The sequence below is a fragment of the Zerene cesonia genome, unplaced genomic scaffold (assembly GCF_012273895.1).
Source record: "Zerene cesonia ecotype Mississippi unplaced genomic scaffold, Zerene_cesonia_1.1 Zces_u003, whole genome shotgun sequence".
NCBI classification, from domain to species: Eukaryota; Metazoa; Arthropoda; class Insecta; order Lepidoptera; family Pieridae; genus Zerene; species Zerene cesonia.
The window spans coordinates 12,894-34,771 of record NW_024045133.1 but is presented as its reverse complement, the minus strand read 5'-3'; the positions used below and the strand labels follow the sequence as shown (position 1 = coordinate 34,771).

Below are 21,878 nucleotides of genomic sequence, written 5' to 3'. Positions count from 1 at the left end.
AATTATTATTTTATAGTTTTTAGTTTGATGTGCTTGAAAAGCGTGTTTTTTAGTTTTTTTAAACTATATTTTATTATGTCATAGCAGGCTAGTGAGCTGGTGGTTCGCCTGATGATAAGCGATCATCTGTGAACAGAGCAGAGGTAGTGCGTCTGCGAATGCGCTGTCCACTTTGAAGGTGTAAGGGATAAGGAAAGGTTTGGCTGTTGGAAAGAAGGAATGGACTGAGAAAGATGAGAAAAACCGAAACACAGCAAGCGAGTTCAACTCTGAATACATACACACGTTGTAGATTTTATAACAAGCCGAGTAGCAACGCACTGCGGGAGAAATATTGTTGACATAATTATACAGGTCGATAGTGACGTGTGTTCTCATTCAGTTTTGAATGCTGCGAGCTGCAACCGGCTTCTGAATCGCGCTTGTGAAGTTTTTTACTGCGTTCTTGTGAATTGGTGTGATTTTAATTGGTTTTAATTTGACTGTATTTGTCACCTAATAACTTTTTGCTGGGTGAAACGGTTGTGATTATTCTTTTTTTTATTTCAAAAGCTGGTGACTCCCGTGTGGGTACATTTAAATGTGGGCTAGCTCTGACAGTTTGAAGGCGGGAAAATGTTAAAAAATGTATTGTTTAAATTAGTAGCTGCTCCGGGCTCACTCTAGTACATATATAGCCTATGTTACTCAGTGTGATCGCAGCTTTCTAATGGTGAAAGAATTATTGAAATCGGTCCTGCCGTTCTCACGTGATCGCGTGACCAAGGGAAATAGGGAATTATTTTTACATATTATTTAATTATTAGTTATACGTATATAGATGTGTATGTAGCAAGTACAAGCACACACACACGCACACACACACACACTCTTAAGAAACACACTGTATTTTTCGGTGGTTGAACCAGATTAAAGTAAGAGGAAAAGCTCGTGCTGTCTGTCCCCCCGTGAAGTAAAGCCTCACGGCCGTCCCTCGGGGATATGGACTAAAGAAGAAAGAGGGTTTTTTTAGTCGGTATGGACTGCGAAATCGAGACCTGAGGACACTTAAAAGTATTTTTCCCCTCTATAATTAAAAAAAAAACACACACACACATCCGCTAGAAACACAATGTATTTTTCAGTGGTTGAACCTCATTAAAACAACAGAAACGACTTCGTGCACTAAACGCTGCAATTTCGCTGAGAGGCAAGTGATCACACTTGCTCTCTTGTTTTGCTTTGGAAATAATGTTTTATTCTCACAGCGTTTTTATTTTCAACTAGCTTTCGATAGTTTTATCTGACTCGGGAAAAAATATCCATTATGTTTTTACGTAATAATGGCTTCGCAACGGAAAAAACATTTTTATCAAAACCGGTTCAACCAGTCATAAGTTATGAGGTAACAAAGACAAAAAGTTGCTGTATAAGAACCGTAAAACGTATTTTTGGAAGACGGTTAAAATTGTAGTCCTTACCGTCTTTTACCGTTTGTCATGGTACGTCAAATGACGCGGGTTCAAATATCTTATACCTTTAAACGAGCAATTCTTATATAATTGGAATCTCGGAATCGGCTCCAACGATTTTCATGAAATTTAGTATATAGGGGGTTTCGGGGGCGATAAATCGATCTAGCTAGGAATCTTTTTTAGAAGATGTCATATTCGTGTTTTATTCGTGTTTTTTTTTCCTGACATCTATTGGTGAATAATAATACTATTTTGCTTCGTAGATAGCTGGACAACTAAAATAACACATAGGCACTTTTTATACCGATATTCCTACGGGATACGGACTTACGCGGTTTAAACCGCGGGTCACAGCTAGTGGTATTTATAAAAGCAATTGAATTGATTGTATATTATTATAAAATGAAACATTATATTTTTTGTTTATGTTTTATTTGTGAATTTTAATGTACAATGGTTTGTGTCGCAAATAAAGAAAATAAAATAAATGCAGTGTTAGCTTTCTTTTATGTAAGGAAATACTATTTTAATTAACATCACAATGAAAATAACAACGAAGCGTCCCTCGAGTGCGTTCCCAATTTTCTGCTCTGTGGCACTTCAGATATATTACTCGGCTTCCACTTTCACTATAATATTGTTAGAAGAAATTAATTGGGACCACAAAGCTGAAAAGACGCACGCACACATTCATACATTCATACGATCAACGAATCGCCGGCTCTGTCGGTACACGGGGCCGCACGCACACACGTGTACTCAACACTACACACACAAATAAGACGCGATTTACTGAAAATCGATTGATAGTAGCAAAAAAATAATTCAGTCTTATATAATTATGTTCCTGTTAAAATTAGACGAAACGAAACAATATTTTCTTGTGTTTGATTTTTCGCGAAATTAAAGACTTTTTAAAGGATTTTAAAGCGTTTTATTCATGATATGATTTAAGCCGAACGACGATTTATCTAATCCCATGTCAAACATACCACAAGACTAGAAGACACTATCATATCATATCATATCATCATCAGCCATGTTCCCACTGCTGGGACTCCACGCTGGCCAATTGCGGATTGGCAGATGCCACATGCCGTTGAACTTTTAGGTCTAGGACATCCAGCCGGTTTCCTCACGACGTTTTCCATCACCGTTTCGAGCAGTGGTGATGTTACCAATGTGTGATTTTATCTATCGCATATGTACTATATTTCAGCACACGGCTTGTTATATAATATATACTCTATATAAATATAAATTAATCCCTATTTCCCTTGGCCATCACGCGTGAACCGCTAGACCGATTTCAAAAATACTTCCACCATTAGAAAGCTGCAATTACACTTATTGACATAGGCTAACTCTAACTCGGGTGAAAACGGGGCGAAAATCTAATGAAATAAAGAAAGATGAAGGCTTAAACATTTTTACTGAACCCGTATAAGTCCGTATCCTGTAGAATATCGGAATAAAAAGTTAGCTATATGTTATTCAAGTTGTCCAGCTGTCTACGTACAAAATTTCATTGCAATTGGTTCAGTAGTTTTTAACGTGAAAACGTACCAAACACACACACTTTCGCATTTATAATATTATAGTAGGATTTTCGTATCGTTTGTATGCAAAATGCTACACAGTCACGTATCTACGATTGTTGGAATTTATAAAATGGCGGCCGCTTCGATCACTGAATATTGAATAACTGAATTTGTACATTTAAATATTTCAGCTTATAACTAAAAATAGCTTCGATACTGTTTTTGGATGGTAAATTATTGTAATCCATGGATTATTCGTCCTTGAGTTTTTGTTTACGCCTACTCATTGTTTTATAATACAATTTATATTAATATAAATTGTGATATATCAGGAACTACTGTCCTCTTTGAAAAATTATTTCTATGATAGATAGCCCATTTATGGAAGGAGGAGGGCTATAAGTTACATATGTATCACGGCACCTGTATGAAATGATAAGAGACCCCCAACGAGAACCTGTGTTGCACATGTTTAGAAATAAAGAAAGTTTACGTCAGGTCCTTTTTTAATGTTTTCACGCTGCACAGACTCCACGCTGCATGTATTTTATAAAACTAGTATTAAAGTAAAGGTATCTTCCCGTTTTCCCTGCAATTTATTTATAGTTTCTCTTCATTCGGATTCGAAAGAATTTTGTACCAAGATCACGCTTCACATTATCACACTAATATTATAAATGTGAATGTTTATTCGTTTGGATATTTGTCAGTACTGAGCGGATTTTGATGAAAATTGGTATACAGACAGGGTATGAGCTGACTTGGGTGATAGGATACTTTTTAGTATTTTCTTATGTTTGATTTTACGCGAGTATTATACATTTAGAAATTAAAAACTTTTAAACGGATTTTAAACGCGGTTTATTCATTATGTTATTAACCTGACTTTTCGAACACACCGAGCGTGGTCACAGGGAGACTGGAAAATTTTAACCCGATTAAATGCTCCTTTGGGATAAAACAGGAATCTTGATCCCGGAACTAGCAGATCATAATCTCGATACGTGTATTTTACCATGATAAACGTTGTTAGCGGAAGACAAAGAATAAATTCAGTAGATAACTTTCTCACCAACGTGCTGTTGAACCTAGAAATAGACCTAAAATAACTTTAACGTTGATTCTGTCGGGGCGTCGTTACATATTCATGACTTTCGCATAGAGCTTCAGAGTTTAAACAATATTATATAATCGTAGAATAACTAGGCGTTCACCCGGAATCGTCTTTTTTATGTCATCGTCGGCGATGGATGGGTCGCCTGATGTTAAGCTTTACCACCGCCCGTGGACATTTGCATAGTCGATTACAGACCTTACGCCTCTATACATGGATTGCCGACTTCAAATTGAAGAGGGATTAAGAAAGGATTGACGAGAGGAATAAAGGAAAGGACTGGGAAGGGTAAGGAAAAGGATATGGATATGATAAAAAGGATATGAAAAAACAAGTCGCTTGTCCTGGTTTCACACAAAAAGGCTATTTATAAACTAAATATGTTGCTTCGAATATAAAGTAACTAGCTTTTGCCGGCGGCTTCGCACGAGTTACTCGGAGTAGTATAATATATGTTATTATACATATAAACCTTTCTCTTGAATCACTTTATCTATAAAAAAAACGCCATTAAAATGCGTTTCGTAGTTAGGAAAGATTTCAGCATATATAGGGACGGGGAAAGCGACTTTGTTTTATAATATGTAGTTATATTAACTAAATAATATTGTAGCTGCTTCAACATTACAAAGCTACATCTTCATGAGTAACACAAGTATAGTTATATATTACTTTTTCACAGTTGGTTGCCTGGAAGAGATCACTCTTTAGTGATAAGGCCGCCCGCTGTGCTGGTTTAGTTTTAAGATATTTATTTTAAGGATGCGTTGTATATGCCAGCACAATAAAGTGTAAATAAATAAATAAAAATAAATAAATAAAACAAGTACCACGCGCGAAGGCTGGGCAAACCGCTAGTAGTAGACAATTTCAAAACTCGATTGAACAAGTGCTTGAATCAAACCGTAACGGATAAATATCTTTGTTATTTACAACATAGGCGAATAATATTGTTTCGTAAAATCGATTATTTCGAATTTAAATCGATTATTTAAAAAACGCTGCAATATACAATTCAATATTTGCCTTCTAAACTCATTTAAGCATGTTTCTGTTAAAATAATAATCAATTATCAACGCGACCTCAATCTGTAGTGCAGTCAGACTGCTGAGGGTTGTTTAAATAAACCAACGATGACCCCAGACACGGTTCGATCCTACAATATTAACATAATCTTGACTTAAGTCTAGCACTAGACCTAGGCTGATTCAAGTGCTATTCTTGCTTTCGAGTTTATAATGTTTTATTTTTTAGGTTAGTGGGAGGCTTTATCTTTTAAATTGGAGAATTTGTGAGGAGATTTTTAATTTTTATCAGGTTCTAATAAATAGCACACTAGCTGAAAGCCGCAGCGTCAGTCGCGTGGTCCATATTCCTTAGGGTAAGGAAAAGAGAATGGACCATTACTTTCCTTTATTCCTCAATCCTTTCTAAATCCCTTTCCAGCTTGAAATCGGCAATTTATTTGTAGAGGCGTAAATTCTGCAATCGGCTTCACGCCTCTGGAAATATACACAGGCGTTGATAGCGCTTGCCATCAGGCGACCCGCCAGCTCCATTGCCGACGATGACATAAAAAAATAAAAATAAAGAAAATGGTATACGGGTGTAAAGTAGCCCCTGTAGTATCTTCTTGTATATGATTTTACGCGAGTATTATACATCCAGAAATTAAAAGCTTTTAAACGGATTTTAAACGCGATTTATTATTCATTATATTATTAATTAACTCGATTATGATAGTCATAACATATCAGTCTCCCCGTGACCACGCTCGCTGTAAAGTGTTCAAAACGTCGGGTTAATAATATAATGAATAAATCGCGTTTAAAATCCGTTAAAATGTGTTTAAATTTCTAAAGTAGCCTCTGTGTGTGGAAGGTATATCTTTGTGAAACCTCATAACTTTTTACTGGGCGAATCGATTTTTGGATTCTTTTTTTATTTGGAAGCTGGTGCCTGCCAGGTTCCATTTAAATTTGGTTTAGTTCTAACAATAAATATATACGTTACAATAATCGAATTTATTACTGGTTGTCTGGAAGAAATCGCTATATAGCGATAAGACCGCCAATTGTTTAGTATTAAGTGACATTGTTTTTTGTTTTAGTGCAGTAAATAATCACACTAATATTAAAAATGTGAAAGTTTATTTATTTGGATGTTTGTCCGTCAATCACGCTGAATCTACGCAACGGATTTTGATGAAATTTGGTATACAGATCGGGTATGGGGTGACTTGGGTGTTAGGATATTTTTTATCCGGATTAAATGCTCCCTAAAGCAGTGGTGGCTCAGTTCGTGACCGGGTAAGCGTGCATGAAATAAATTGATTTTTAAATTTTACTGCACATGTGGATAAGATGGAAGATTATGTATATATATGAGGAGTGAGGAGAGGTAAGGAAACCGGCATGTCCAAGAATCAAAAGTCAAAAGGCCTGAACCCTCATAGGAGGCCTGTGTCCCAGCAGTGGGAACATAGGGACGTGCGTCTAGTAAATAAATAAATTGAAATTGACTGTCAATTGAATTGTAATGATGTGTTCATATACACATTAATAATAGCATTCGTGGTCTCCTGATTGGGTGTTCCCTGAATATATGGGAAACCTCACATATTGTGTTCTATCTGGAACCCGGAAGTTATTAAAGATTTTTTTTTATGTCATTGTCGGAAATGCAGCTGGTGGCTCGCCTGATGGTAAGCGCTAGCGCCACCCATGAACATTTGGCGAGGTTTGGAAAGGGATGAAGAAAGGATTGACGAGAGGAATGAAGGAAAGGACTGGGAAGGGTATACATGTGGTAGTTTTGCTATAATACGAGTAAATAGCAGACATTTAAATAAAGCACACAACACAACCCATTTGCTTTTCTATACACACTAGCTGCGCCCCGCGGTTTCGTCCGTGTAATCAAAAAAGCACGAATTTTCCTCGACATCCGGGATAAAAAGTATCCTTTCATCCCTGTACCAAATATCATGAAAACCGGATAAGCGGTTTGGGCGTGAAGAAGAGACAGACAGACATAGTTACTATTGCATTTAAAATATTTGAAGTGTTATAAAAAAGTAATTATAATATTAGTTCGCAATTATAAAAAAATATTTCAAACGAAAGTAAATAAATAGGTTCATAGATATTTGGGCATACGACCGCACTCTTGGTGCAGTGGTTAACGTGTGAGCCGAGGGGTCTCGAGTTTGATTCCCGGTGGGGACGTACAAAAAATGTAACAGTCTGGCAGGACACAGCGGGCTGATCACCTATGGGTCTAAAAAGAAAAAATCAGTGAAACGGATGTATATCATATCCCCCATACCCCTCTAGGCGAAGCGGGACTTCACTTATTTCCGCGTAAGCTTAATGCCGAATGGAATCATAGATATTTCAGTTTCTTAAAATATAACCAAGTTGTAAAAATCCACAACTTTTGAGAAGCTTTCATAAAGTTTTCAATCAACGGAGCGTCCCAGGTTGGCTCGCAGTCGGTCAAACACACAAAAATGTGCGACGAAACCATTCCTTTGTTCATCACAAACAAACATACGGAACTGGGTCAAGATGAGAGATGCTCTTTAATTTGTGCCCCGCGTTTGGGGTTCCGCGGGCCGGTGGGGAAAACTTATAGCAGTGGCTTTCTCCCTATGACTTTGTTCTTGTATACTACAATTATTTTTATCGATCTAGCTACAAAATCGACGAATACATACTTATTTCAAAGTCTGCTTTATTAATCCCACTAATATTATAAACGTAAAGTTGAGAAATTTTTATAAAATATAGGAAGAAATTTATCACAAGGTGGGATTCGAACCCGCGTTTTTTGCCAAACCGTAACAACGCCTAGTCTATGTCCGTATAAGGGATGAAAAGTAGCCTATATTTCATTGTAATCGGTTCAGTAGTTTTTGCTTGAAAGAGCAACAAACACGCACACATCCTTACAAACTTTCGCATTTATAATATTAGCAGGATATATCATTTCTGGTAAACATTTTTGGCTATAAAACAAAACTATTATAACCGTATACAGATAACCTTACTTTCATGGAGGAATCTTGCATAGATACCAACGGCTTCCGGGAAAGAGGCTTTTCGGATTCCAACCGATTAAAACCCCACTGTGTTCCATCGAGCAGCATTGGTGAAAGGGCCACGGGTACTTGCTGAAATTGTTCCGCAGACGCTGCGTTATGACGCCGACTTGTTCTACGCGCTAATAGTTTGGTCAGATAGAAGAGTGAACGGATACTTTTTAGGCCACATCTCAGCTTACCATCAAACTTTTCCGTACTGTTTAGGAAGCTTAAACCCCCTAATCATTATTTTAGGGACAGCAACACATTCACTTCCTTGCGGATTGGGTGCTTATGGGCGGCGTGGTTCGTGTTACACTAGGCGACACGTCAGCTCGATGCTAGCCACTACCATAGAAAGGGGCGAGATCATGGTCCAGCGCTGCCCTATCATACAAAAATAAAACGCGTACATAGCGTGGAGTCAAGCGCTCTGACGCGCGCTAAGCATGCGTTCTGTTTGACATTACGCTATAAATTGTAACAAGCTGTGCCCTGCCATTTTGCCCACGTAGTACCTGACGTTATAGCCTTAAGCCTTTCACGATAAATGTGCTATCTAAAACCGAAAGAAAATCGTGAAAATCTTTTAGATTAGCGCGTTCAACCCAATAATCAAACTCTTCAGATTTATTCTATACTAGACGCTCGTACAAAGTATCAAAATTCCTGTTTTATCCCAAGGGAGTTAATTGGTATAAAAAGTATCCTATCACTCAAGTCAGCTCATACCCTGTCTGTATACCAACACATCGAAATCCTTTCAGTAGTTGCAGCGGGATAGACATCTAAACAAAAAAGCTTTCACATTTATAATATAAGTGTGATAGTGTGATAGATATAGCTGGCAACATTGTTACAGACGAGGAGTGCGAGGACGCGGGTCTGTGGGCGGTGGGCGCGCGCTACCGGCCCGAGCCGCCCGCCACACTCGCCTCCACCACGCGCTTTAGCCAGCACGAGATCAAGCTGATGTACCGCGGCTTCAAGCAGGTACCCGGGGGTTCATGCTGCCCTGTTGCTACACGAGGGATTATAGTGTTTATGTGTTTTGCTTCGGGCAATAGCTGTTGCCCGCAGTTTCGCTCGCGCTTAATTTATCATGGTACAAACTATCATACTCTATTTTTATGGGGATAGAATTTATCAAAAGCCTTTCTTAGCGGATGCCTACGTAATAACATCTGCATAACAAATTTCAGCTCGAACCGTAAAGTGGTTTGGGCTGTGCGTTGATAGATCACTATGTCAGTCAGTCAGCGTTGAGTTAGATATATTTAGATTGGTCCATAAACTGAGGCTTCAAGCATTACCTGTTTGAAGCCTGCTTGAGCCACTATGACATAATAATCAAAAAGAGGTAGACAGCACATACAAATTGTTGGGGACAAATTAAGGCAAATGGTGCAGTTTGATCTAGTCGCTATCTCTTTCTATCTTATACGTTCAAAATTACTGTATACCTTGTTAGTACAAATAGTCACAACGCAATGATATCTGAACGCCATTCAATATGAGTAGCCTGGTGTATGGCGGCCTAGTATACAAAAGATATGTCCTTCCTATCGAGGTTGTTTAGTCAGTTTTGTAATAATCAAGTTTTAAAATGGACATTGTATGTAAATAGGCTACAATCAACAACAATCCATTGAGCCAATGCTTTCTAGGTTTTGTTGGCTAGGTTGCCTAGCAACCTGTATTTAGGATAAACAACTTGATGTATTATAATATGACGTATCTTTTCAATTACAGGAATGTCCCACAGGCGTCGTGGACGAGGAGGCATTTAAGAATATATTCTGCCAATTCTTTCCTCTTGGCGGTAAGTGGTATAACCAATAGCTAGTTTTAGAAAGAAATAAGAAAATCCACGAGCCAGATGCTTATTTCTTCCGTCATTTCTTTCGGGCTGATAACTTGTAAGATGACTAAGTTTATCATTAAGTGTGGGAGTCGAGCACGCTTCAGCACGAATTGGGCCAGCTCCGGGGAAAGACCTCTACAGAAGACCAGCATGAAATAGTGGCATTCTATTGTATTTCTATCGGTGAGTGGGGTAGCCGGATGCCTATATCCTTTTCCTTACCCTTTCTGGTCCGTTCCTAAAGTTGGCTAGCCATTTTATATATAGCCTCTGCAAGTGTTTATGGACGGAGCTGGTCGTTTACCATAAAGCGATCTACCAGCTCCCATATCAGATGTATCTCACGTGTCACACCATACATGTCTTGTCACCATCACCATACATGTCTTACGTGACAAAAATGGGCGTGTTAAAAGCAGAGGTAGCAGAGGAAGGACGTGTTTGAAGAAGAGGAAGAAAAAGAAGATGTGATGGCTTAAAATTAGACAGATTATAACAAAACCACTATCTTGAGGCGATTATTATTTTTTTTTTTAAGTTTTACAGCAGTGGTGGCTCAGTGGTGAGAACCTCGGACTTCAAAATCGATAAGTCGGGGTTCGAGACCGGGCGAGCGTGCAGGCAATAAATTGATTTTTCAATTTATCTGCGCATATAGATAACATCACCACTGCTTAAAACGGTGAAGGAAAACATCGTGAGGAAACCGGCATGTCCAAGATTAAAAAAATTCGACGACATTTGACATCTACCAAACCGCACTTGGCCAGCGTGGTGGATCACGGCCTGAACCCTCATAGTAGGCCTGTGTCCCAGCAGTGGGAACATATATGGGCTGATAATGATGATTAAAAAAGTTAGTCCCATCACTGTTCATCTCATTATCCAAAAAAAGTTTTATTTGGGAAACAGCGCAATTTTATAAAATATATTTTTTTATTATTTATTAACTCTTGGCAATATAGCAACCTTTTTGATATGTGTTAAGAAATTAACTCTAGCTGAGTTAATGTTTCTTTACGAGTACAATAGTGGCTCGCAACACACTGAATCCCGGCTAATAAGTTGTGTTCTTAAGTTATCAAGCAACTTACCTTTGTTCAAACTTGCGAAGTATTAGGGACGAGGTACGACGAGGGACTCTTCAAGTCGGAATGTTTGAAGCGATATCATTCACTAGCTGTACCACGCGGCGATACTTGCGATCTTAAAATAATGTGTATTATTCTAGACTAGCCAATTTGAAAGGCAGTCAACCACACTCTCAAAAATATGAATTATAATTTAAATTGTCTTTTCATCATACTAATCATATAAAACTAAAGTTTGTTTAATTGTTTGAAAGCGCTAATATCAGGAATAGTAAAAGAGACTAATGTAGGTAGGTCTTAATTGAAAAATTATTTTATGTTGAATTATTCATTTATTAAGAAAGAATTTAAGTAATATACGACGTGGGAATCCTCAGACCTGTTGTATCCTCAGCGTGATTGCCGGACAAACATCCAACCAAACAGACTTTCATATTTATAATATACTTTACTCTTGTATGTGGGAGTCGAGCACGCTTCTGCACGAATTGGGCCAGCTCGCACTGAGGAAGTACCACACCCGCGCAGGAGAGCGGCGTGAAATAGCATTCTGCTGTTTTTCGTTCGGCAGCCGGAGGCCTTTTCCTTACTCTTCCCAGTCCTTTCCTTTTTTCCTCTTGTCATTCCTTTCTTCATCCCTTTCCAATTTGAAGGTAGCAATTCATTATAGGCGTGAGGTCTACAATCCACCTTACGCCTCTCCAAATGTACATGGGCGGTGGTAACGCTTACCATCAGGCGACCCACCAGCTCCAATGCCGACGGTGACATAAAAAAAAACTAAAAATCATTAATTTATGGGGCTCCAATACATATAATAAACAATAATAAGTGAACCAACTTCGCTTGAGACGCAGCCATGTGGGAAGTTTTAACGAACCAGCATTATAGCAGTGTTAACTATTACCTGAATTATTAGTTTATTTTGCTCTTTTTGTTCACAGATTGAATAGAATTTTAAAGTGCGTATTGTTATGTTTGTTATTTTAAAAGTGTGCCAATTACGAGGATCGAAATAAATCTTACAGACTTGTACTTATAAGCGAATGGATAAAAATGGTACAGGTTGTTTTGGGTTTCAGAACTTTCTGGGTGAACCGATTTTATGACTCTTTTTTATTTGAAAGCAAGTACCTCCCCTGCGGTCTCATTTAAATTTGGTCTAATCCTCGCAACGTGAAGCTTTATTTGTAAGGATGTTTTTTTTGGAAATTAAAAACTTTATAACGGATTTTAAACGCGATTTATTCATTATAATATTATTAACCCGACATTTCGAACACTTTACAGCGAGCGTGGTCATGGGGAGACTGTAAAGACGACTTAAAATCCGTTAAATTTTTTTTAATTTCTAAATGTATAATACTCGCGTAAAATCAAACACTAGAAAATACTAAGTTTTATTTGTTTTGATTTTTACTCATTTTCAATTTAAAAATATAAAATACAGATGAAGCTTATAAAAACTGGTGAATAAAAACTCAATTTAATGTTTGCAGTGCCACAACTGCGTTCCATTTCAAAGCCCGAAACTAATTTCCAAACCACCAAAAATACTTGACCTGAATAATAAACGCAACGGCATCACCCATCGAAACTTTGTACAACTACCCGCAAGAGCATACATTGCGGCTCCACAACACGCGAAACGCAAACGCTCACCTCTTCGCCCAGCAATGTATTCCTGTATATTGAGGTTATGCCCAATGGGAGATCGTAAAGAGCGTTAAATTGAAGTTGAAGCGGCCCGCTGGAGCCCTGAATAAGAGATGATGCGGTCCCGCCAAAGATGACATATCTTTGTATTGGTTAGGGATGAATTTTTCACAAAATATAGACAATATGAGAAAAGGTGTAACCCTTGGGGGGTCTGGGGCAGATGCATTATACATACATCTGTTTCATGGATCCAAACTCAAACTTGAAAATGTATTTATTCATTTAGACCTTTTCTAGAAGCACTTTTTTGGGAATTTTATCTAGGACTACTCGGTTCGCTCACGCGATAAGTACTGGCCCAAAGAGGTTGTCAGTTGTTAAAAATGGAATATCTTTTTAATATTAATTAATGAAGAATTAGTTAAAAAAGCCGTGTGTGTTAAAAGTGGCTCAGTGGTGACAACCTCGGACTTCAAAGTCGATAAGTCGGGGTTCGAGACCGGGACCATATCACGTCGGTTTTTTGTGGAGATGTAGTACCAATTCGTACCTAAGCGTGCTCAACTCTCACGTAGAGAAACAGCGGTTTTACTCGCACTTTTTGATAATTTTTCGACGCTTTTGGTTGAGTCATGTGAGAGAATTAAACATTGTGTGTCTATACATTCCTATTAGAATGTACTGTATGATATAGAGTAAAGTGTTCATATTAAGTGCATGGGGTTACAAGCCATGCAATGGTTTATATTCCTTGAGTCAGTAGTTCGAAGGCTAGTCTCTGTACTACCATCGACTGCGCTAGTTGTGCGCACTGAGTCATCTCACCCTAGTATATTCAAATCCTGATTTTAATTAATTGTGGGGGGGTAATTTAAATTCTCCGACATTAATATTGATAACGAATTCATTTGGTCCCATTTTAGAAGCTGGAGTCGCACCTCCCTCACCTCACCAAGCAAAATTTTATTGTTAAACAATAAACTAGATCTAAATGTAATTGGGATAGGAATTAGGTGAGGTAGGATAATAAGTATGATGCTAGTTTTTTAACTGCCTTCAAAAGAAAGGTTACCAATTGAACTGTATTTTTTGTGTTTGTTACTTAAGAACTTTTTACTCTGTTAATCGATTTTTATGAAAAAATTTGTCCTAGCGCAGACAATTTGAAAGCAGTTTAGGTTTTTATTAAATATAGTCATTTGGTTTATTTACTCCGGCTTCGCCCATAGTACATAATATATAGCCTATAGCCTTTCTCAATAAATGGGCTATCTAACACTGAAAGAATTTTTCAAATGGGTTCCTGAGATTAGTGCGTTCAAACAAACAAACAAACAAACTCTTCAGCTTTATAATATTAGCACAGATTAATAATTTTAAAATTGTTTTATTTTCGTTCCAGACGCCACGCAATACGCTCATTATGTGTTTAACACGATAAAACACAAGCAGCGCGGGAAACTTAATTTCGAAGTAAGTTATTTAAGTTGTCAAGTATGCAACTTAAAATGTTTTTTTATCCGTTGATTGGTAGAGATATCCGATATAAGTACGTTGGCAGAAGAAGTGTGTTTCTTTATTTTTTGATGCCTGCTTAAAGTTCTGTGTTATTCAACCAGTTTTGATGAGATTTCGGAGTTTAATAGAAGTGAATGTAAATTAATGGAATATTTCAAAATACTTAAACTAGTAGTGCCGCGCGGTTTGACTACAGATCGTGGGTCAAAGCAGGTATATAGCATAATATATAGTACAGTAAAAGCAATCAAGCTTATGTGTAATTCTGGTATATAAGCTACAGCACTGCAAAGTATCATCAAAATCGAAAGAGTAACAAACATACATCCATTAACTTTTTAGTAGGAAGCTTAGAATAATTTTTATTTTTGCATATAAATCCATGTCTTAGTACCTAAAAACGGTCTAAAGGATAATGGATATTGGTTTCGCCACTCATTTCCGTATCGGTTTGGGTATCGGTGCGGATATCGGTGCGGGAATCGATGCGGATATCGGTGCCCAATAACGATATTTGATGGACAGCGATCTACATAATGTATACATGATAGTGTCGCTGAGATTTCACCCTTTTCCGAGATATAACTGCAAATTACATACGAATATATTCAAAGCAGATTCAACACTGAATAGCCGAAGAACCATTTATATTCTGCAGAGCTAAATAGGCATTTTTATTGTGGAAACATTTATTAAAAAACGAAGGACTACAACGTCACACACTCGCAATTTAAGTAGATTTCACAACCTTTACATCTTTATAATATTAGAGTAGATTAAATCCGCTCGAATTGTCTTTATTTTAATATAAAGGATCATTTGCTATATGTTAAAACACGCTCCCAGCTCATTAAGTCTCCTTAAACTAAACTACTTACAATACAAAACCCAATTAAAAGCATTAACACCCTTCACACTTCATGAATTTCAGAAGCTCTAATCGTGAAATAAATTTCAAAGCGTGATACGAACCACATATATCTAAATAAGGCCAAGTCACAAAAACGCCACGAGAAAAAAATATATTTTATTTCAAACATAAAAAACCAATCCTTTGACTGTAAAATCCATCATACGGGTGCTTTTATGAGTCGTGCGAAAGAGACGGAAGTACGCGCAGCGGTGTGTGGGAGCGGGCTGAATATATCCATTTCATTTCGTTTTACAGCCGCAATGGCGCTGCACTACTCTCGAATGTAATTTTTATGATTTCAAGCAAATTGGATATTTTCCATTCAGGGATTGCTTTTGAATTATGTTAGTTATGTCTCTGATTAAACGGGACTTTAAAATTTTAAACTGCATTTAAAAATAAGATGGAGCATCGGCGGTTTTCATGAGTTCTTACGAGACGACAATATCTAAAATTAGTTCAAGTAGACTCTAATAAAACACATTTATTTATTTACTAACATACATACATACATCGACAGATCGCAAATATAACATTGGTTAAGTAATATAGGCAAGTAGACATAAGCTTAATCCTATGGCAGATGTACCCAACATTACAAGGAAAAAGGAAGATAACTATAGTAAATGAAAACACAATCCCAATCATTCATACTATTTTGTTTATGGTTATGGTTGAATTCAGAGGTCGGCTTGCAAACAATAGGTAGATTAATCTATCATTTCGATTAATCTATTATACCATATTGATCTGACAAACATAACTACTTATTTATGTTTTTCAGATCCAATTTTTTATTTATTTCCGTATTTAGATATGCTATTATCCTACTAAAATAATAAATGCGAAAGTTTGTAAGTATGTGTGTGTGTTTGTTGCTCTTTCACGATAAAACTAAAGAACTGACTGCAATGAAATTTGGTACGTAGACAGCTGGACAACTCGAATAACATATAAGCAAATTTTTATCCTGATATTCCTACGGCATACGGATTTACGCGGGTGAAACCGCCTGGCGCAGCTAGTTGTTAATTAGTAGTTAATTATAAATGCGTTTGACGATTTGCCAGTGATACCAAAAAAAAAATTAACTCGTAAAAAGATCTATGGAAACAATTTCTTACATAGGCATATTATATCGTCATTTTAGTGATAGAACGTTTATGAATATAAGACCGTAAGTATATCTGTGGACGTTTGCAGGAGTTTCTCGACATCCTGTCACGCGTGGCGCGCGGCTCGCGCCAAGAGAAGCTGTCTTGGGTTTTCGCTCTGTATGACGTCGATGGAGACGGTATGTTCGATTTATTTTGGTTTTATTTAACACTAGCTGTTTTTTTTTTGTTAGTTTTGTCAATTATTCTGACAAGCTACAAACAAACAAAAAATGCAGAATAGTTACGAATATTCAATAGGAAGCACACATTAAACACAGAACGCTCAGCTACAGAAGGACAAAACGAGTTCTAGAAAACATATGCTCTTGAAAAGTGACATCTGTATCTTAGCTGACAACTATTCATCCTAATCCTATTCTTTCAAAATTTCTTGTTTATAAAGCATTTTCAATGCTATATAACTAAAAATTAAATAATTCATCCAACAGAATATTTAAACACTTACATATAGAGGAAACTATACTTCGAGTGGTACGCCTGTCGTTCCCTAATCAATCAAAACAATCAGCATTTTGCGATATCTGGTGATCGGCGCGAGCAAAATTGTGGTTTTGGTAACTAATTAGCAAATAATTAGCTACTAATTCATATACAGTTTAGAAATTTTGCTGGTTTCACCTTCCTAGAATGATAGAGCTCTAACAATCCCTAACACAAGCTAAGTAGGCCAAGTGGTGTCGCAGGCCGCATCTCCCGCAGCGAGATGGTGGCGGTGGTGCGCGCCGTGTACGAGCTGCTGGGCCGCGCCGCCGTGCCGCCCGTGCAGCGCGCCGCCGCCGAGACACACGTCGACCGGATCTTCCATGTGAGATCCTTGCATATACACCAACAAACTGTTAAGCAGTTTTTTTTTTTTTTTTAATAATAAATCAAGCAGACATTTGACCATAGGTCTACCTGATGGAACGTAGAAGTGATCTAGGTGGCGACATGTCTGCTTAAGAGAAACCTATTTACTCTCGCCTTTTGTTTGGCGAAATTTTGTAAAAATAAACTAATATTGTATACTTATTACAATAAAAGAGTCAATCGGGGTTATAAACGGAGGCAAATGGGAACAATTCTCAATTCACTTTTGACTGTGTTAAAAAGATTTACTTTTTCTAATGATTGATTTTTTTTTATAAAATATCAATGAATGTTTGTAAGATTGAAGTTTTTTTAAACGTTTTGCAATTGAAGAAAAAAGTTATTAGGATGTCTTTCCAATCATCCCTGTTCACAACTACCCTGATTGTTTATTCCTTTCTTCTTTCCTTTTATTCTGTTCATTACCTTTTATTTTAATTTTTTTTATGTCACAGTCGGCAATGGAGCTGGTGGGACACCTAATGGTAAGCGCTACCACCGCCCATAAACATTTGGAGAGGCGTAAGGTCGATTGCAGACCTTACGCTTCTCCAAATGGATTGTCGACTTTAAATTGGGAAGGGATTAAGAAAGGATTGGCGAGAGCAATAAAGGAAATAACTGAGAAGGGTAAGGAAAAGGATATGGGTCTCTGGCCCCCCCCTCACCGAACGAAACACAGCAGAATGCTATTTCACGCAGGTCTTCTGTGGGGGAATGGTACTTCCCCGGTGCGAGCTGGCCCAATTCGAAAATTTTCTGTCTATTTTATTGAACTGCTTTCGAATATAACAATCACATAGAGATCTTAATCTTAAATATTTAACTTCCAGTTAATGGACACCAACGCTGACGGCGTGGTGACTCTAGACGAGCTGGCTCGCTGGTGCGCGCGCGACCCCGCCCTCCTCCGCTCGCTAGACACGCTCGACACCGTGTTGTGATCCTCGACTGAACCCTCTTCCCCCTCCCACAACCCCCACCCTAACCCCGCCAACCCCACGCACCCCTACAGACGGAATTCCAAAGATGACTTCGAACAAGGAAGCGAATTCAACCCCCACTTGCCTGAAGCCAGCTCCTATTTTGATTCCAGAAAAAACGAACTCCATTTCGACCAATCGAAAACAGCAAAGCTGAATTCGAAGTTTAAAAAAGATTCGAAACATGCGCAATCGAGTTCAAATTTTGAATCCAAAACCTCAGACGAGTCTGCTAAAGATAACAAAATCAGCTTCCAAATTCAAAAAGAGCCGCAGAAGGCAAAAGAACGTAAGACTATGCGGTCGTCTTCAGAGGTTTCGATGAAGTCTCAAATATCCGAGGCGTCTTCGAAATCAGTGGAAGCAAAGAAGGAATCATTTTCGAGGGCATCTAGTCACTCCTCTGCTACTCCCCCGCCACTTCCACCACGAACGCGAAGGTAATTGATCGCTAAACATTGAAACTATACATGTATAGTTTATTTCATCACAGCCACGGAGGCATGCAGTTCATTCACACAAACTTTAATCAATCTCTCAAAAACAGTTTGAGAGTTCAGTTTGAACCTTTAGTTTAATAACATCTACATCCAATAATTCAGTAGAATAATTATTGTCATCGAATTAATTAGAGAGACGTACTGGTTTATATTTCAATTAATTCAATGCAGACGTTGTGTTATTTGCAGGAGTAGTTCGGTTCAGTCCAGCGGTTCGACGAGCGCCACCCCCGCGCCCCCCGCACCCCCCGCACCCTCCCCTGCCGCGCCCGCGCACACCGCGCCCCTGCGACTCACAGCCACGGTACGTGGTATGTCCTCTTAAGATTGAACTGAAGGTGGAAGCTCTTATTATAGCTATGTGACCGTAACTTTTGAATACTCTTATATTATAATCTATCACGCGAGACTGCAATCTGTCGAACAATACCTGTGAACATAGCATACTGACAATCTATCGCATTATTTTTGGTTAGATTATATGAATAATTTTAAAATCAAAATGTCTTATGCAGTATTCAGTGTTGAATAGTAATAAAATGAATACATAAACGTTAATCTAAACTTATGTGTGTGTTCTACTATTGACAAATTGGTTTTCAGGTGACAGAGGAAGCTGCGCCGCGCCGAGCGAAGCGACGTACCAGCAAACCGTCGCCCCCCACACGACGCAAGGATAAAGTGCAAGCTGAAAAGCCAACTTAACTCCATTTCATTACTTATACTTTGAAACTTACCAGCTTGTGCTTTCTTTCGAGGAATTGAGCTACACAATTAAGCATAACACTTTCCGACTTATTCCGCTATGATTAAATTTATTGCCCTTCAAAATTTTATAAATTTGATCAACAATTATGTGTGGTTAATTTAAAACTTCACAATAGACTAACAATGAGTGATCACTTCTTTTCCATTAATGTTATGTTTTTATAATTACATTTGTAGTATTCCTCTGGTGACTCTTAACGAAACACTAGCTTGCAAATCGTATTATTCGTGTATAAATTTAATAAAACTTATTATTAATTAAAGATAAATAAATATATATTATAACTGTCATACCTAAAATGCCTTTAAAGTGCTTGTCCATTTTAAGTATTATATAATTACTTAATATTGTTTGTAACGAAAGCGTTTGTAACATATCCTTTGAGGAAATATTTTTAACAATGGACTTTGTTACGCTTAACAAAATATCACATACCTCGATGAATTGAGTGAATAACATAATATAAAATTAATTTCAGGAAAAATTTAAGAATCAACATAAAATATATTCTACAATTAAATGTATGCATATGTGAAAACTTAATGTCCGTTTATTATTGAAATTTGACAGTATAATACATGGGATACGTAAGGTTCGTGATTTAAGTAAAATTAAAAAGGCCCTTATTCAAAAAAAAAAAAAAATTTATAATAGTTCAGGATTCTACTTAACACGAGTCTATTTAAACTACCATCGATACAATGACGCTTCTACCGAGCATATCGTCAAAATTCTTAAAAAATTTGCATTCGGAAATGTTGCAAACGCTCTTAGTATTAAATACATAATATATTATATACCTTATATATATATATATTTAAATAGTTTTCTTTATATTATAATAATTATTGGTCCAATTTAAACTGTGTAATAATGAAATTATCATTCGACTGTGACTTGATGAAAACCTAAACCAAGATCCAATGACTATTTTAATTGCGTATAAATTGAACAATTAAATGGCTTTAACTCTATTATTATAAATATAAAGACGTTTAATATTTATTCTTAAAGCGAACGTCAATACTATTTTATTAGTAAATTTCCAAATTCTTATGATATTCATATATTATGACATAATTATAATGTTTCTGCATGTATCTTCCTTGACGTAACTTTAAGCAATAAAATTATACTACTTAAGTGAAAAAGGTCATAAAAATTAAAGGATCAATATTACCGGATATAATACGATATCAAGAAACAAATATCAAAGGCTTGCACAACCTTTACAATAACCTTATGGCTACATTGTATTACTTAAGTCATATTTTAAAATCGTCCAAAACTTTTTACAATAAAAAAAAGAAACGTTTGTTACATTTATCTATTTACAATGTTCATATTCTATGTTTCTATTTACTTTAGTTAATACATTTTGTTTAAATGATATTAAATTATGATTTTTAACTGATTTTTTTACGGAAAGTTATTACTTTTATATTATTTATATTTCGTTATATGTCAAGGAAAAAATGTTATGGATTTTAGTTTTTGGTTATTAGTAATTTTAACTAGTTATATCCGTACATTACCATATTAATATGCATGCATAATTTTATGAAATAGTAATAAAGATAGGAAAATACAGAAAAATAACATATCCACAGATAACCTCAAACAAAAATATTAATTAAGCCAAATTATGAGCGTCTTTAATATTAAGAGAGGAAATGAAGTAATTTCTTTACAAATTATGAATATGAATTTATACATCTCGTCTCTCGTGTGTTCTGTTTTTAAAAAATAATGTTTATTTTGTTGTGGTGTGCAAATATCTTATACTAAGTAATCATTATTCCTTGTGCAACATTTCTTACCTAAAACATTTTATTTATACCATGTAAATAATTATATTTATTCTACTAGCACATTAAACTACACGTATCAGTTAAATAATATAAGTGAAAGGATATAATAGGAAACAGTTTATAAGAAGTTGCTCTTTTAAAATAATAAATAGTTGGACCAACCACTCGGCTTAATGTCATAAATATTATTTTGTCACAAAATCATTTTATTAATTTATCCAACATGTGTTATTTCAATTATTGCATTTAAAAGGTCAATTGTATTGACCTTCACCCTTCTCGCCCCGCCACCTGATTTTGGGCCTACTACGCTTTTTATCCCCAGTTGGGGCTCCACATGGAGATAATACTCGCTCAGTAGAATGGAACTCAACAGCTTTATGGGCTACATCAAATTGAACTCTTACTTATTAAAATAATATTACTTTGGTCTTCTTGAAAAAGTGCTTTTGAATCATAAACCGTTTCTACGGAGTATCATGATTGTCCAGGAAGTGTCATAAATCTATTTCAAATCTATGATGTTCAAATGTTATATGACATCTACTT

At 36.7% G+C, this 21,878-nt stretch overlaps 2 protein-coding genes across 2 annotated transcripts in view; both read left to right on the top strand.

The window, feature by feature from the left end:
• Nucleotides 1-18,998, top strand: part of LOC119838545 (Kv channel-interacting protein 4-like) — a 24,344-nt gene extending 5,346 nt beyond the window's left edge. The window contains exons 2-8 of the mRNA XM_038364523.1: nt 9,057-9,187; nt 9,947-10,016; nt 14,211-14,281; nt 16,443-16,533; nt 17,101-17,222; nt 18,100-18,689; nt 18,939-18,998. Of these exons, the coding sequence (XP_038220451.1) occupies nt 9,057-9,187; nt 9,947-10,016; nt 14,211-14,281; nt 16,443-16,533; nt 17,101-17,222; nt 18,100-18,210 (596 nt within the window). The 3' untranslated portion in view covers nt 18,211-18,689; nt 18,939-18,998. The remainder of the gene's footprint in view (nt 1-9,056; nt 9,188-9,946; nt 10,017-14,210; nt 14,282-16,442; nt 16,534-17,100; nt 17,223-18,099; nt 18,690-18,938) is intronic.
• On the top strand, nt 18,547-19,454 carry LOC119838579 (vegetative cell wall protein gp1-like). The gene is made up of 3 exons (XM_038364568.1): nt 18,547-18,689; nt 18,939-19,053; nt 19,353-19,454. Exons 1-3 carry the CDS (start codon nt 18,547-18,549, stop codon nt 19,452-19,454), a joined length of 360 nt encoding a protein of 119 aa, XP_038220496.1.
• The last annotated feature ends 2,424 nt before the right edge of the window (nt 19,455-21,878 follow it).

Excerpts from the sequence above, each read along its gene's own strand:
- LOC119838579 (XM_038364568.1), top strand. The coding sequence starts at position 18,547 with ATGCGGTCGTCTTCAGAGGTTTCGATGAAGTCTCAAATATCCGAGGCG. Across the intron at positions 18,690-18,938 it reads CTTCCACCACGAACGCGAAG|GAGTAGTTCGGTTCAGTCCA; the intron begins GTAATTGATCGC and ends TGTTATTTGCAG. Across the intron at positions 19,054-19,352 it reads CCCTGCGACTCACAGCCACG|GTGACAGAGGAAGCTGCGCC; the intron begins GTACGTGGTATG and ends ATTGGTTTTCAG.